Below are 17,319 nucleotides of genomic sequence, written 5' to 3'. Positions count from 1 at the left end.
AATACTGTATCAATAACAAATATAAGGAGGTGTCTTTCAACATGTTGCACATCTGATGCATATTTAGATGTTAACGCTGTCTCTGTGCGGTATAAAATAGTTTTAGAGCAGACAAAGAAACTTAGCTCTTCCAAGTGACCACAGTAGAGCTGAAGTGGAGGGGGCGGGGTCGACCAGGGTTTAGCCAGCTGGCTGTGAATGGGCAGGAGATAAGTGACGTATAAGGAAGTGAAACGCGAACAGAAGTAGATGGCGGGAGAGCGGAAATACGTTAAAACAGGCGAAAAACGACAAGCAGAGTGAAAGTAAACCTGCAATGTGGAGGAAACGGACAGTGAGCGCAGTGTAACCGTGACAACGAGACACGAGGACGGATTTAAAGTGATCATAAAATCGTCTCCAGACGGTCGTCGTTCGGTGAGTGGAACCAGATTCAGCTACAACAGCGATAAATACGCCTGTAGGAGATGAAGAGTGTTATAATACTGAGAAACGGATCTCTGATGAGTGTTTGTAGGGATGTGGTTCAGCAAGATAAACACACACGACTCAGTCAAATAAGCGTCAATGAACTCCACAGTCTGCTGCCTGACAACAAAAGAGCGTCTGTGGGGGTATGGGGAGTACCTGAAATAGAAAAAAGAAAAGAAAACAGGAACAGGGACAATGGTGCTGGTTTAAAACACATATTACAGGGAGAAATGTAACGGCAACGGCTTGCCTGCTGTTATTAAGTTTTATGAGCAAAGTAAGATGTACACTGGATAAATTAGCTATGAGGTTAGACCTCCCCACCACGGAGATGGTTTTGTTCTGAGATGCTGTCAGTATCAAAGCAGCTCAGATTACTTGTTTCTGTTTTATTGGATTAAATGAGAATGACAAAAGTTTCACTGTGAGGACGTGATTTAAAGATGACAAAACGTATAAATTGCACATATATCACATCATATCATGAGTGAAGCACTGTGATTTTTATCTTGGGCTGTCAGTTGTTTTGGCCTGTATTGGAAATATTGGTTTGGAAACAATCAGATCAGTAAAACACATATTACTGGATGCAGTAATTTGCTAGAATTGGTAGGAATTTGTCAGGGAGAGCCACACAGGAAGTGTGTACCTGATTTCCCTGCTTTACTCCTGTCTGCACAGGTGACGATAATGGATCTGTTTGCCAAATGCCATTAAGCTCTGAAGAACAAGAGAGGTGCTGTGGGTGTGCGGCCATGGCTGCTGTTTGATGAAGTGGACTGAACTTAAAGGAGAGACACAAATTAAAGTACTGATCCCGTCACATTAGTGTGGATTTGGTACCAATACCATTGCTGGTATTGCTTCTATCGATGCTTGTATCGATCCGCTCAGCCCCAGTTGAAGCAGCGATGAGTTCAGTTCAGTATCTGAGAGAGTTCATCAAGGAGAGACTAACTGCTGTTTGTGAAGAAATCTTCTCAGAGGTTCAAAAAACCATCGTCCAGTATGAGGAGGAGATCAACCGTCAGCACAGACTGCTGGATATCAGCCGGAAACCCGACAGAAACTCACACATCATAGGTATGGACGTGTTTTTAACTCTGTGCTGTTCAAGCTCAGATTCTTCAGTGTGACTGACTTTACTAGAAGATGTTAAACTGGGTATTTATCAGTGCTGTGGGTCAGTGTCCAGTGACGGACTATGTTGGACTGGTGCATGTCCATGGTCACTGCTACATACACCAATAAGAGACGTCACTGTTTCTGTTTAGGGTAGACTGGTTATTTTCCATGATAATCATTAATAAAAGGCTTTAAAAAATAAAATGAAATAAAACAAGCTTAATATCAAGATTCAAGATCCTTTTATTTGTCACGTACATAGTTGTACCAGTTTAACACACAGTGAAATGTGACCTGATACGCTCCTCAACTGTGCAAAATAGAGAGACAAAAAACATTATATACAGTAAGTAAGTAGATATATACAAAGAGGACATTAAGTGCGATAAGTGAGTGAATTATATACATTAAGTTAGAATAAAACAATCTGGAATTTTACAGTTCAAAATTTGGGAATGTACATTGTGTGAGTGGGGTGTTAAAGTGGCTCGTGCCGCAATGAAGTCAGAAGGATCAGGCATGAAATGGGAATATGTGGGGGGGGGGGGGCTGAGTCAACACACAGATGGCCTGAGGGTAGAAGCTCCTCTTGAGCCTCTCTGTTCTTGTCCGGACGGTGCAGAACCTTCTGCCTGATTGCAGAAGCTGGAACAGTTTATTGATGGGGCGGAACGACTCCTTCAGTATCTGAGCTGCTCTAGTGGGAAGAGCAGTCCTGCAGCAGCGTTCTGCTGTAGGGATCACTCTCTGAAGAGCTTTTTGGTCCTTAATACAGCTGTTCCCATTACCATGATGTGATGTTCTGTGTGAGGATGCTCTACGCAGCGCCTGTATAGAAAGTCCTGAGGATCCCTGGAGAGACCCTGAACTTCCTCAGTTGTCATAGGTGGTACAGGCGCTGCCTAGCCTTTTTGGACTTGTGATTTTTGTAGACTGTAAGCATATTGTGCTCTAGAAATTGACACCAGATCATTTCAAATGTGGAAAACATTCCTGCAAAAAGCTGCAGTGCATCAAGTCATGTGAGGGTGCCACCAGGGAGCGCCTCAGCTGATGAAAATATTTTATATTTATGTAGTTTATTTAACACGATCAACATCTCACTGTGACACCAGTCACTCCACAATCGGAGCTCACTGTCTCTAAAACATTTGTGTGTAAATGATCACCATTTATTCAGGTTTTGATTCATGCTTTTGTAAAATAGTGTTGTGTGTTTTTTGTATCAACACCTTCGATTATTGTTCTTGTGGGGTTTTTTTGTTGGTTTTTTTTGTTTTGTTTTCTCAAGACCTCCCACAACAGCATGTCTGTGAGGAAGAGGAGGGTCTGGATGAGCAGCAGGTCTGTAACCAGCAGAGGAACTCCAGTCAGGACCGGGAGGACCCAGAGCCTCCACAGATTAAAGAGGGACGGGAGAAACTCTGCAGCAGTCAGGAGGGAGAGCAGCTTGGACTGAAGCAGACTGAAGGCATTATCGTCTGGACTGATAAAGAGCAGCTCAGACTGCTGGGGACCATCTGGAAACCTGAGATAAACTTGCACAGAAAAGGTATGTAAAACTGTGATGGGCTTAATGACAATGAATATGACTCACGTAGGATCCTAATCAGAGCTTAAAGTTATTTTTTTTGGTCTTTTTAGAGGCACAGGAAGAATTGAAGGTCCAACTGTAATAAGCAACATGAAGTCACACTACTGCTTGCTCATCATCACCTCTCTCCTTAACCTAACTTCAGCTAACGTTTCGCATATCTGGCTTATTAGCTGTAGTTACTACAACCCTGCACGCGACCCTTGTTCCTGAAATAAATACCAGTCGATTTCTCGTTTCTACAGAAAAGCAAAGGGGCCAGTAGGAAAATAAGGAATGGGGGAGTCATATCCCTAAATTTAACAATGATAATAATAAAACTTATTTGTATAGCACCTTTCAAGAAACTCAGGGGCACTGTACAAAGGAGTTGAAATAAATCAATTTATAAAATGCTAGAGTTTGAAAGGCTTTGTTGAAGAGGTCAGTTTTACGTTTCTTAAGAGTCCAGTGATGAGGTGTTGCAAAACTAAGATGGGAGAGCGTTTCAGAGGGTCGGGGCTGCCACACAGAAGAATAGAATAGAATAGAATAGAATAGCCTTTATTGTCATTGTACAAAGTACAATGAAATTGGAGTGCCACTCCCTTGGTGCAAAATGAAATAATAAATATAAATGTAAAATATAAAAAGTACAATAAAACAACCGAAGTACTCAGACAATAATAAGTACGATATATACAGGATAGCAGCCTAATATAATGATAGTATGAATAGCAGCATAATATAGTGACAATGGCAAGTATAGTTAAGCAGGTTCAATTGTTTTGTGCTTATTTACTACGGCGATAGCTCTGGGAAAGAAGCTATCCCTGAATCTGTTTGTCCTGGTTTTATGAGACCTGTACCGTCGGCCTGACGGTAATAGTTCAAACAGTTGATTACTGGGGTGAGAGTAGTCCTTAATGATATTGCCAGCTCTGCTGAGGTACCGAGAGTTTGCAATGGCCTCCAGACTGGGCAGAGAGCAGCCAGTGATCTTCTGGGCTGTGTTGATGATCCTCTGCAGTACTTTCCTGTCTGCAACTGAGCACCCTGCATACCATGTTGTTATGCCGTACGTTAGGATGCTCTCTATGGTGGCTCTATAGAAAGTCACCAGCAGCCTCTCCTCCAGGTTGTTCCTCCTGAGCACTCTCAAAAAATGGAGACGCTGCTGGGCCTTTTTTAGAAGGCTCTGTCACTAGAGGTATGGGGGTTAACGCGAGGGACAGAACGCAGATGCAAGGCAGAGCACCATAGTGTCTGAGACTGTGCGTTTGGCTTCAGCAGGTCGCACAGGTATTGAGGGTTGGGGCAGTGAAGGATTTTTGAGTGAGACTTTGGGGGCCACAAACAGGAGCCCTGTTTTATTACTGTTTAGATTGGGGAGGTTAGATGGCACGTGATTGTGAGGGTAAGTTGTGTATCTTCAGCATAGAAATGGAAGCAGACACCATGGTGGTGGAAAATCTGAGCAGGGGGTACATATAAGCCCCTTTTCCATTAATGCCTATTCAAATCGACTCGGCACGATTCGCCACGACTCAACTCAAATTGACCGATTTTCCATTATAACCAAGTATGCGTGTGTGGTGAACCGTGCCAAGTCCAGCTGAGTAGGTGGTAATGAAGAAAGGGCATAGATGGTGAAAAGAAGAGGTCCATGCACAGACTCTTGAGGCGTAACAACTACAGCAGAGGTGGAGCAGACATCTTCCATGGTGACAAACTGTGTTGTTTTGCAGAGATGACACTGAAAGTAAAGTACCAGTGAGGTCAAGATAAGGTTAGCCTGTACTCTAACCTTCATGTTCCTGCGTTTTCTTCTCTAACAATGCCTCACCCACTCCTCTTCCTTTGTCTTTAACCAAGACACAGGCCTAAGAGTTAAGAGCAGAAGGTTACTGAGATTTAAAATGACACAGAAGTGACTACTATCTAGAGACAACGGCTCAAATCAGAAAATGTTCCTCAGATGTTTGGGTTGTTGTTTTTTTTCTATTATTTCTCCCAATTTGTCTCTTCAGACCTCCAACACCAACACATTTGTGAGAAGGAAGTTCTCACAGACCAGCAGGTCTGTAACCAGGTGAAGAACTCCAGTCTGGACCAGGAGGATCCAGCGCCTTCACATATTAAAGAGGAACAGGAGGAACTCCGCAGCAGTCAGGAGGGAGAGCAGCTTGAACTGAAGCAAGAGGCTGATATCTTCATGGTGACTCGATCTTATGAGGAAAGTGACCACAGTGAACCAGAGTCAAACAAAGAGCAGCTCTTTTTTCACAGCTCTCCTGAAGCAGAGAGCCAAGATCATGAAGAAAAGCACGTGGACTCAGGATCAAGTAAAAATGCAGAGCTGAAGAAGAGGAAACACAGTCAGAGCTTGGACAACACCACTGTGTCAGAGACTCAAAGTAAATCTGACAAAGTGAAAAAGTATGTACAATGTGAAATCTGTGGGAAAACCTTACATACATCTAATCTGACTGCACATTTAAGAGTTCATACAGGTGAGAAACCACATTGTTGCACCACTTGTGGCAAAGGATTCATTCAGAAATCAAATTTGAAGCGTCATTTGAGAACACACACAGGTGAGAAGCCATTTACTTGTAGCACCTGTGGGAAAAGTTTCGGTCTGAAACCAGAGTTGCAACGCCATCTAAGAATTCACACAGGTGAAAAGCCACACTGTTGTAACACTTGTGGGAAAAGATTTACTGACCTGTCAGGGATCATAGCTCACAGGAGAGTCCACACAGGTGAGAAGCGGTATTCTTGTAGTACTTGTGGGAAAAGATTCATTCAGAAATCAGGAATGAAAACTCATGTAAGAAGTCACACAGGCGAGAAGCCGTATTCGTGTAGCACGTGTGGGAGAAAATTTAGTCATAAATCAACACTGCAAACTCACGTAAAACTTCACACGGGAGAGAAACCACATTCTTGTAGCATCTGTGGCAAAAGCTTTGTTCAAAAGCCACACTTAAGTAGGCACATGAAAATTCATACTACTTGAAGTTTTGTGCTTAGATAAGATGGCTGTGAGTAGTAGTAGTCTGTTGGTCATAAAGCTCACACTGACCAGAAGTTTAATGACTGCAACACTTGAGTGAAGAAGTCAGTATTTTTTGTGTAGACCAGAGCAGTAAAAAGAAATATTTTTTGTTTATTTATACAAGGATGATACATTAAGATTTCTGCATTTTAAAGCCTATCGCAGCTGACAGAGGCTGATACAGGTCAGCTCCTGAGCTAAAACATAGATGGTCAATCATTCACACCTATGGGCAATTTGGCAAGTAACTAATGCACCAGTTAATATAAAAAAGTATAAAATCAAACCCTTAAAAAAACAGCAATAACAACAATATTCATAATAAAACAATCAGGTGTCACAATAAGATGCCTCTACAAAAACAGTTCCTGTCCACCACAAGACAGAAGGGCACATCACAGTCCTGATACTTCCGTGGTGTGTCACTCCTCTTGCTGTCCACCTCGAGACGGTGTATAAATAAGCGTTTGCTTTTAGTGCCTTTTTGGACAGCATCGTTGTCTGTGACAATGGGAACACGAATCTTCTCAGCTCTTCTGCTGTGAGGAATGCCTGTCTCCATGCTGACACACCAGCTCCGCCACAAATTCTTTGTGTGCCATGGGCAGCACCTGCATGGCACTGATCGCCTCATGGTCCCGTACCTGCAGCAGTCTTGCTGTGGGTGGACTAATACTGAATGAACTGGTCTAGTATGTCAGCCACTCTCACAGCCCAGTGTCCATCTGCATCCTCCACCTTTCTCTTCACCGTTTCCTCTGGACAAACAGGTGGATGGTAGTGCACACAGGCACCTCCCAAGTGGGTCATCTCTGATCCACCTCACAGATCCCAATTCCCATTTTTTTTGTTGAGAGTATTTTCCCTCCCTCCCAGGCATTCCCTGTGTAGATACTACATGCACCAAATCTTGTGCTGGTCAGATCCAGGAACATTTGGGACTGGTATAAAACAACTGTCCATGTAAACATGGCATCCTGTGCTAAGCAACAGCTGAAAAAGGTTCATCACCACATCATAAGACAGCCCATCATCACTTGCTTTTAAAGTCTTAACAGTGTATGTGATGAATCTAAAGGTTGATTCAGCCAATGTAAAACCTTTCATCCCTCATTTAGTTGGTTTGTCCGTCATGTATTGTGTCATGCCAGGCTTTGCTTTAGGTGCCACCATCCTTTCATCAACTGCCAGTTCCCTCCTCGGGTGTTAATAAGCTGGCTGCCACAGAGGATTTCGTAATTTTTTACATCCTACTCAGGATCAGTGAGGTGGATGTTCCAAAATATGGCTCTGAACCTGTCTCTTGTCATTATGTCATTGATGGAAGGGGCACAGACAAGGCATGATTGTGTCTCCAGTGGTCTTAGTCTTGGCAGCGATATGTAAATCCAGAGACCAAAAAGCTGATAGAAATCTTCTGTTTCTAAATCAGTCCATTTGTATTCTTTGCCTAAATCCGGATTTTTGTCAGTGGCGAAAAACAATAAAAACGGGTCTTTTAGACTACAGCATTCTCTCAATTGTCACAGGAGTTACGTCCCGGGACCCCCGCTATAGGGGAAAAGTAGGAAATTGAGTCTTTATAGCAAAAATAATTAGAATTATAATCTAAAAAAAAAAAAAAACATATCACAGGTTTTGGTGGCATAAAGATGCTTTTTTTTTTTTTTTTTTTTTTTTTTTTTTTTAGAATAATTATTGTATATTCAAAAATGTATTAATTATTTATAATATGCAATAATTATTATTGTTGATTAATTATTATGTTTTAATTAATTTATCAGGTTTCTGCGCCCTCTTTACAGAGGCCCTCGTTCTCTCCAAAAATTTGATTTGAGTAAGAGTACAAACTCATTCTGATTTAAAAGCCAAGGAATAAAAGTGGGTTTTTAGACGAGCTTTGAAAGTGTCCAATGTTGGGGAGGTCCTGATGTGGTGAATTGTTCAACCAATGCTTTGGGGTTTTTTTGCCCCCGATCGCAAGGGCATGCGCTGTGCTTAGAAAACCCTTCCTATCAACACAATTTTAAAACTGGTAGTTTTTAGTCTTCACTGTCAACTCAAATTGAGACAGATTCAGTGAGACTGCATCTTGCTACTTCATCATTTTAATTCCCCGAGCTCATTTGGGGGCACTGGTGTGTCTGTCGACTAAAGACATAACTTTACCTTTGCATTTAAAATTTAGTGACTAATATTTTTATTTTTCAGTGGCAAAGTATTCCAAATCTGTGGGTCTTTAACTCAGAGGACAGACCAAATGTGTCTACATTTTGGTAACCTACAATTATTAATAACTCTCCTTGTGTTTACACCTTTACTGCTGAATTTCCAAATCATGTAACTGATTTAAGGCCAAGGCCATTTACACATCTAAAGTACAGGTTTAATAAGGAAAAATGTATTAAAAAAAACATATTATATTATATCCTTCCTAAATTTTAAGGTAATGCCACTGTACTGGCTGATTTGGTTGCCACAGTATGAAAGATATGGAAAAAGAATCATAGCATTAAATTTAACTGGGCAGCCTTTACAGGCAGATGATAATTGTACAAGTCAAACAGTTCAATCTTTGTACAATCTCTCGTTTCGGGCATTTTTCTAAAATGGGCTTCAAATTATAATTGATGAGTCCGTATTACTTCCCAGCATGTTAATTAATTAACATGTATTTTTTTTCTGATCAATAATCAATAATTATGGAAAAACTATCACATAATTGTCTTATGATTGATTGAGAAACACGTTGACAGTTTTTAATTTTTTTAATTGTTCAAAGACAGGAAATTATTTTGGAGTCACTGTGAGACACGAATCATGTGCCTGTTCAGTAAATCTTCAACCTTTTGAGTTTTTGCTGTTGCGTACGTGACTACATCATCAGGATACATTTAGTACTCTGCTTCTTTGTGAGTGTCTGGGTTATCTATATAGGTAAAAGAGTAGTGTCCTAAAATTGAACCTTGTGGGATTCACATTTTGTTTTTAAAGGATAATAGCAAACAATCAACTTGAACGCTGCTGTTAAGAATGCAGATATGACTTAAACCAGTTATATCCTCTCAGTATTGTTTCTTCAGTTTATATTATTTATTTTATTATTGTATCAGGAAAATCCTGATCCTAGATTTGGTGAAAGTTAAAGTTGTTTTGCTCTGATGGTTCATTGTTTAGTTCTGTTGTTTATTAGTGTTTGTTGTCTTAAAGTTTAAATAAAAACTTGATTCAAACATCTTTTGAGTCTTTTTTTTCTGAGATGAAACCTCTAATATGAAAGCAGCACATCTTTCTTATTTTAAATAAGTTTGTTTCTGATGTTTTATATAAATATAGAAAGCGATGTTTTGACTCTCTGGATAATCATGTCTCGGGGCTTGGTATAAGCAGGACTGACTAACAAGGAATCCAGTGGTGGGAAGGGTCAATTAAAAGCCTGGAATGAGGTTTGCTCTATTTCTAAGTAACTCCCAAGTAACTGGTATTCAGAGGTGGGAATCGCCATACATCCCACGATACGATATTATCACAATACTTAACGGACGATACGATATTATTGCAGTGTTTTTAAATATTTTGCGATATTCAGATTCTGTACATAAAGGTAAACTTTATCAATATTCATTTTATCTAATATCAAAGCCTCACACTCAGTCTTTCTCTCATTTCAGTTTTATTGTTGACAAACTAAACGGTTTGTATTACAGTCTAGTCCAACTTAACTGAACGCAACCATCTGGTACAATTATAGCTATTCTGAACTATGCAATTTATGAAAACTATGCAGCCGTTCAGCAACTGAAGAATTTGAAAGTAAATTAAAACAAAATATAATTTTACATTAAATAAAAAAGTTTTAAACTTAATTAAAATAAAACATGTCTTAAATTAAAATAAGTAAACTGTCATGTTTATTGCTGCCAAAAAAAAGTTAAACACATTTGGACAGTGAAGGAATGTCAGGATTCTTGCTCAGAAAAAGGATCAACATGCTCTGAAGTCAGAGCATGTTCCAGTCCACAAAAACTTTTTTTGTAACAAAATATCGATTTCTGCTGTCCCTGTATCGATACATTATTAGCAAACAAAATATCACGATACTACACAGTATCGATTTTTTCCCCCCACCCCTACTGGTATCCTGATTAAATTACCTGGAAGAAATTGACTGGATGGCTGAACCACGGAAAGTAGTGGAGGCTCTCTGATGATGGTTTCACTCATGTTTACAGCGCAACTAATTAGAACACTGTAGATTTAGACTTTCTGAAGAAATTTTTGTTATTTTGCAATAAGAAAGTTGTACCAGGAAGGAATCTGAAATTATATGGAAATAACTTGGAGTGATTTAAAAGCTTTTCTTCTTTGGGAATGCACCTGGACTAGAACAGGGGTGTCAAGCTCCAGTTCTCGAGGGCCGGGTTGCAGCAAGGGACAGATATAAGTTTCATGACACTGGCTTGTGCTTTCAGGTGCATGATGGATATAGGCATATCATATGGAGCTGCTATGAGCTGAAATGGTGTTTGCCCCCTTGCTGGTTTTTTTTGTTTGGTTTTTTTTTTTTAATTTTGTCACACTTAAATGTTTCAGATCATCAACTACATTTAAATAATAAAGATAACACAAGTAAACACTAAATGCAGTTTCTAAATGAATGTGTTAATTATTGCTGCTTGACCCCACCCACCATTATAACATACATTAACCTTGGTGTACCACATCTTTGGAAAGTTTAGTTCTATTTCTGTAGCTGCATCCAGGCCTGAATACTGCCACACTTGTTCTTAATCAAGAAATCACTTAAATAGGACCTGCTTGACAAAGACAAGTAGACCATGAGATTCTTAAAAGCCACGTCTCGCTGTGATCCAAGGAAATTCAGGAACAAATGAGAACAAAGTAATTGGGGTCATGCTCATAAACCTTCCAATGTGGCTTAAGCACAAGAATTCTGCAAAGATGAGTAGACCAAGATTCTTCCACAGCGCTGTAAAAGACTCATTGACAGTTATCACAAACGCTTATAATAATAATGGATTGGATTTATATAGCGCTTTTCAAGGCACCCAAAGCGCTTTACAATACCACTATACATTCACACACTGGTGGAGGCAAGCTACAGTTGTAGCCACAGCTGCCCTGGGGCAGACTGACAGAAGCGAGGCTGCCATATCGCGCCATCGGCCCCTCTGGCCAACACCAGTAGGCGGTAGGCTACGCTTGGTTGCAGTAGATGCCTTTAAGGGTGGCCCAACCACTTATTAGGTTTAGGAGGCAATCACTTTTTTCACACAGGGAATACAGGTTTGGATAAGTAACAGGTTTGCTAACATGTCCAGAACTGAAGTGTTCTAGTTTTTATTTGAGTATGAATTTATTTCAATAGTCTGAAAGAAATTATTTCTAACCAGAATTTGTTCCATTTAATTTAAAGTTTACCCCAATATGTAGCAATGTTTTATAATAAAGTTTTAGTGTAGCTGCCCTTGAGTGAGAAACAAGAAGATTGTGTTAGTGACGTGGTTATTTGCTGTGGTCTTGCTGCAGGAAGGCTCAAACTTCACGCTCAGCTGGAGCCTTTCTGTAGAGTTTACCTTCTCCCACAGTTTAAAAAGATGTGCTAAATACCTTAGCTAAAAAACGTACCACAGACATTAACACGAGGAAGCAGTTCTATTGAAAACTGATCCACAGATTGTCTGAGATCCCCAAAGGTAACATTTTGATAAGAGCTATGAAGTGCTGATGATAGAGCTGCTGTACCATTATCGAAAGCTGAGCCAAGGAAACGTGTTTCTACAAAAGACTAAAGCTACAACATTTAATAACAGCTGCTGCTAATCCAACATGGTTTACAATCCTACTGTTACTGTTAATTAGACACAAAAACACCTGAGGTAACTATAATGTATTTACTACCATGCCATATGTCAGTCAGTGGTATCTGGAGCTCTCAAGTGCTTGCCTTGAAATTGAGTCTGGATTTCGTGAAAACAAGGAAATTGAATTTGATGACCATGAGCTAGTTGGCCAGATTATCATCATCATTTCCATCTCCAGCAGTGAAACCTATTCTGGGGTTTATCTTGCTGTAGTGAAGATATCAGGGATAGACACTGTTTACTCTTTAGCACTACAGCCACCGCGGTGTGTCAGCCAGAATACCACTTAAGGCCAAGTTATCACAGAGTATGGAATAAGGAGCTTAAGGTTAGGTCTGAGGCGGTTTATTCTTTCACTGAACGATTCTTGTGGCTTCCCTTCTTTCTTGGCTCTTGAACACACGCACACATACGCATGTACACTGACACCGACCTACCCCCCCCCCCCCCCCCCCCCGCCCCGCTCCTCATTCCTCATCGGGTTGTCTGCTTGTCTTCACCTCTATTTCTCCTGCTTGACCTCCCCTGCTCATCATCATCCATGTTTGTTTGTTTTTTCTCAGTTTCCCCTTCACTAGTTGGTTTTGTAATATTCTTGTGCACCAACAATAAAGGCTTGCTTTCTGTTAAACATCCATTTTTCTTGCTTCCTTACTTGCGCTTGAGTCCTCTCCTCTCCTCCCCACATGGTCTGCCAGCTCAGACCGTGACAGTATGAACCAACCACACTATGGACCCTCCAGCTATTGAGCTGTACAAGCACCGGCAGGCAGTGTTCTCCTAGCTGGAGGACGAACTCAGGTTTAAGCCATGGCTCACTCCCAACTACGAGCACATTTTTCGCGGGACCCATTTAGCTCTGGGGGTTCCTTGGAGATGCTGTGAAGCTCCACCTGCTTCCCCGCCAGCAAACTTGCTTCCTAAGCTGCAAGTGTGATATCTCCATAGAAAGAGAAACTGCAGAGTTAAACTCAAGAGACAGTAGCCTCCAACCTTCCCTATAGGAAGGGACAGGCCAAGCTTTATTTCCTGAGGAGGCTGGTGTCTTTTAAAATCTGCAGGCAGCTGCTACAATTTTTTTTTTTTATCAGTTAGTGGTTGTTAGTTTGTGTCTCCACGCTGTGGACTGCTCGGGCTGCTGTCCCAAAACAAAGAACATTCATTGGCTGAATAAAATAATAATAAATGCAGGCTTGGTTTTTGGGCTGAGGTTGGACCATGGATTAAAACAAACATAATTATGTAAATGAATAGTGTTCAAGTAAAAAATAAGACTATCTGTTATCATATATGCTTTGATAAATGAATCACGATAGAGTTGCTTTATCGAAATGTTTTTGTTATCATACAAAGAATTTGTGGACAAATACAAAATATTCATACAACTAAAAGTATCAACTGACGTTTTTAATGCTGCACCTAAACGTGTCCTCATACTGTTACCAAAGTCAGCAGGAGAATGCATGGAGGACCTGTGATCCATACTGTATCAATAACAAGTTGAAGGAACTGTTTTTCAGCATGTTGCACATTCGTACGAACCTGTTTATCCTGTTTTAAGTGATATGAATAAAGTTTTGGAGGAGAAAAAACATTCCTCACGTGACTGGAGCAAACCACTGCAGAGCAGGGGAGGAGCCAAGAGCGGGGTGCACAGACATGGCTGCTGTTTGACGAAGAGCATCGAAATTAAAGGAGAGACACAAACCGTCGCGTCAGTGTGGATCTGATACCAACGTCTGTATCGCTTCATCGATGCTTGTATCGATCCGTCCAGCCTGAGTTGAAGCAGCGATGAGTTCAGTTCAGTATCTGAGAGAGTTCATCAAGGAGAGACTAACTGCTGTTTGTGAAGAAATCTTCTCAGAGGTTCAAAAAACCATCGTCCAGTATGAGGAGGAGATCAACCGTCAGCACAGACTGCTGGATATCAGCCGGAAACCCGACAGAAACTCACACATCATAGGTATGGACGTGTTTTTAACTCTGTGCTGTTCAAGCTCAGATTCTTCAGTGTGACTGACTTTACTAGAAGATGTTAAACTGTGTGTTCCGGGTTTACTTATCAGCATTTCGACAAAACTCCGGACGAAAATTGGAGTTTAAAAAGACCCGTGTTCAGACGTAAACACTACGACATAAATAGTCAGTAAGATTAAAAAAATTATAATGCTAATAATCAAATAACAGTATTTCAGTTGTTAGCCACCAGCTCAGCCTGTAGATTAGTGAGTTAGAACTAAGAAACTATTCGCTATTACTTATTTATTTATACTTACTGACTAAATTCAAACAGACCTGAGTTTACTTCAAAGGCTGAGCAGATATAGGACAATTCAGTGTTTCCACAAGCATGAAGAGATGTTTGTGGAAACACTGCAGGGCAGACATGTGACCAAAGGCCATGATGTTACTGTAGAGACAGACTGCCTGTCAGGTCAAATGTGCAGGTTAGTTTGTAGGAAAAGACTAACTATGATTAATCATTTCCCTAACAATCACTGCACCCCCACTCAATTTTAGATAGTCAGTGCACCGGTTTACATGCTGACACACCTGAGTGACAAACCGTCTGTCAATTAAATCATCACGTTATTCATGATGAAAATGGAAACCATTCTGCTTCCCTGAGAATCTTTTTTGTTGTGTTTACATTCTCAGGCTGATTGTATGCACGTCGCCACTTTAACATCCTGTAAATTGCATCTGTCTGTTGATTTTGTTAAATGACTTGTGTTATTGTTGGGATCCATGTGAGCAGCTGGTGAACTGATGAAAGCACATTTTCTTATTTTATGCAATTTTATGTACCTGCCTGTCAAGCTGACTGACCAACACAGTGTAACTTACAGAAGGTGAAGGCATCCATTCAAACGGGTCAGTGGCATATTAAGTAAACCATTACATGGGAACTACATTACAGAGGTACACAATTACAAGTCTGATCACCAGGGTTCATTACCTTTGATCAAGACATTGTTTTTGTAACATTGCATGTAGATTATATTAACACAGACATATATTTTGTATGAACGGCTGTTTGCAACTTGTTGTATTGGTGAATTCGGTGAAACCACTGAAAGGCATTGCAGCTCCATTTAAAGACACTTATCAACACCAAGTGCTCTACACTTACTACGACAGGTATGCTGCATGCTGAAATAAATATAATTAACTTACCAGCGTACTGGGAAAAAAATATTCCACTGTGATGCGTTTATGAACTTTTGGTCAACGTGGTTGCTGCTAAGTGTCAATCACTCCCGTACCTCCCTCTTCCCAGCTATCCCCTCCATCATATCAGGGATAACACCGTAGCTGAGAGATATAATCTCTTCAGCATGTCTTGAACCTGGGCGTCTTTTCTGGTGACATGGTTGAAAAACCTTTTCTGGGAGCCCAGGAGTCACCTAAGAGCCATCCTTTTCAGGTGCCTGAACTTCCTCAACTGGCATCTTTTAATGTGGGGCAGTATTGACTCTACTATCAGCTTCTTACCTTATCTCTAACGAAAAGCTCAGTCATCGTTTGGGGAAAGCTTGATTACATTACTTGCATATGCGATCACATTCTTTAAGTTTCTATCTGGAGCTTATGACCATAATTGAGGGTAGGGGTCTAGATTGACCAATAAGTTGAGTGCTTTTGGTATCTTTCAGCTTCATTCACTAGCTCAGGCTCCTTCACCACTTGATAGCTGAGGATTGCCAGGGCCTCCTTCTTGACCACCGCCTGACACACATTGGCTCTAACTCCTAGGCCAAAGGTGTCGAACTCCGGGCCTCGAGGGCCGCTGTCCTGCTTGTTTTCCAACTAACCTGCCCTTGAAGCTTCTTATTGGCAAAGCACACCTGATCCAGGTAATCGGCAGCAGGTAGGGCCGGGATATCTCAAAAACAAGCAGGATGCTGGCCCTCCAGAACTGGAGTTTGACACCCCTGCCCTAGGAGATGGGACTACAGGAGTGAGCCCATCTATCTTCTTTGGGCTCTAACTAGCTAGGGTATGGCAGGGGTGGCAAACTCCAGGCCTCGAGAGCCGGTGTCCTGCAGGTTTTAGATAACACCCTGGGTCAACACACCTGAATCAAATGATTAGTTCATTACTGGGCTTCTGGAGAACTTCAAGAAATGTTGGAGAGGTAGTTTAGCCGTTTAAATCAGCTGTGATGGATCAAGGACACATCTAAAACCTGCAGGACACCGGCCCTCGAGGCCTGGAATTTGCCACCTCTTTATCACGATATATATTTGAAAATTTGCAATAACAATATAACTGACTATATAATTGACGCGAGACAAAATACAGAATAAAACTCCACAACTTTACTAGCACAAAAGCCCATCAATTTATTTTCACTTAAAACAAGCAGCTGTTTTTTGTGTGCATTAAAGCTCACTGCACACTGGATTATAAGGTGCACAGTTTATTTTGCGACACCACGAAACAAACGATAGCGTAAAATGAAACATAGACGTTTTTATATCGTCATCCGATATATATTGTTATAACAAACAGCCATACATGTGCGTTTTACCCATATTCTATTGTGATATTTTATTTTCTTATCGTTGCATAACATTGCACCGGTATTACCGTGAATGGTATAATATGGCCCAGCCCTACTCCCTACCCAGGTCTGGTTCCAGGGAGCATGTTTCTGCTATTGATTGTGTATACAAATGTTTTTGTTCACATTATATTTTAATATATTTAAATAATGCAAACACTTAAAAACTCATAGGTGATAGTTTTTACCTCCCCAGTCAACTCAAACACTCTGCCTGGCATTTACCTAGTTTATCGAGTTTAGGCTATCAGGTCGCTGTTTACCTCATAATGCTGATTGTGGACATTCCCAACTATTTACTTTGGAGGAGATTATAAAACTTTGTAAAAAGAGTAAATGAGTCAGGGAACACTTGGACACTTGGTGATTGAACTCTCATGTGTTGTGAGAATGTAATTAAACTGTTTATTGGAGGGAAAGTCGCATGTTGAAAATTCATAATTGCAATAATATCATAAATAAATAAGCACACTCTCCTGTGTGTGTTAGACCCTTGACTAGAGTTCAGGCGATGAGGTTTGAGGTGTAGATGAGAGACAAAAGAGACCAGTGGCGGAGGAGGCATGTGAAGAACAGAAGGAGAAAGAAATAATGTGAGATACATATGGAGTGTCCAAATTCATGGGCTGCATCC

General features: G+C 40.8%; 2 protein-coding genes across 2 annotated transcripts in view; both read left to right on the top strand.

Annotated features, from left to right (window-relative positions):
• The first annotated feature begins 229 nt into the window (after positions 1-229).
• The window catches only part of LOC102782196 (uncharacterized), a 31,946-nt gene continuing 14,856 nt past the window's right edge, over positions 230-17,319 (top strand). The window contains exons 1-4 of the mRNA XM_087838218.1: positions 230-417; positions 1,153-1,554; positions 2,888-3,148; positions 5,200-6,188. Coding sequence (XP_087694344.1) covers positions 1,344-1,554; positions 2,888-3,148; positions 5,200-6,188 — 1,461 coding nt within the window. The 5' untranslated portion in view covers positions 230-417; positions 1,153-1,343. The remainder of the gene's footprint in view (positions 418-1,152; positions 1,555-2,887; positions 3,149-5,199; positions 6,189-17,319) is intronic.
• LOC148103820 (uncharacterized) overlaps positions 13,762-17,319 on the top strand; it is a 6,686-nt gene continuing 3,128 nt past the window's right edge. Inside the window, exon 1 of the mRNA XM_087834493.1 lies at positions 13,762-14,081. Within this exon, the coding sequence (XP_087690619.1) occupies positions 13,910-14,081 (172 nt within the window). The 5' untranslated portion in view covers positions 13,762-13,909. The remainder of the gene's footprint in view (positions 14,082-17,319) is intronic.

This window comes from Neolamprologus brichardi, chromosome 3, assembly GCF_056152115.1.
Source record: "Neolamprologus brichardi isolate AB-2024 chromosome 3, ASM5615211v1, whole genome shotgun sequence".
NCBI classification, from domain to species: Eukaryota; Metazoa; Chordata; class Actinopteri; order Cichliformes; family Cichlidae; genus Neolamprologus; species Neolamprologus brichardi.
This window is presented reverse-complemented; position numbering and strand designations above follow the sequence as displayed.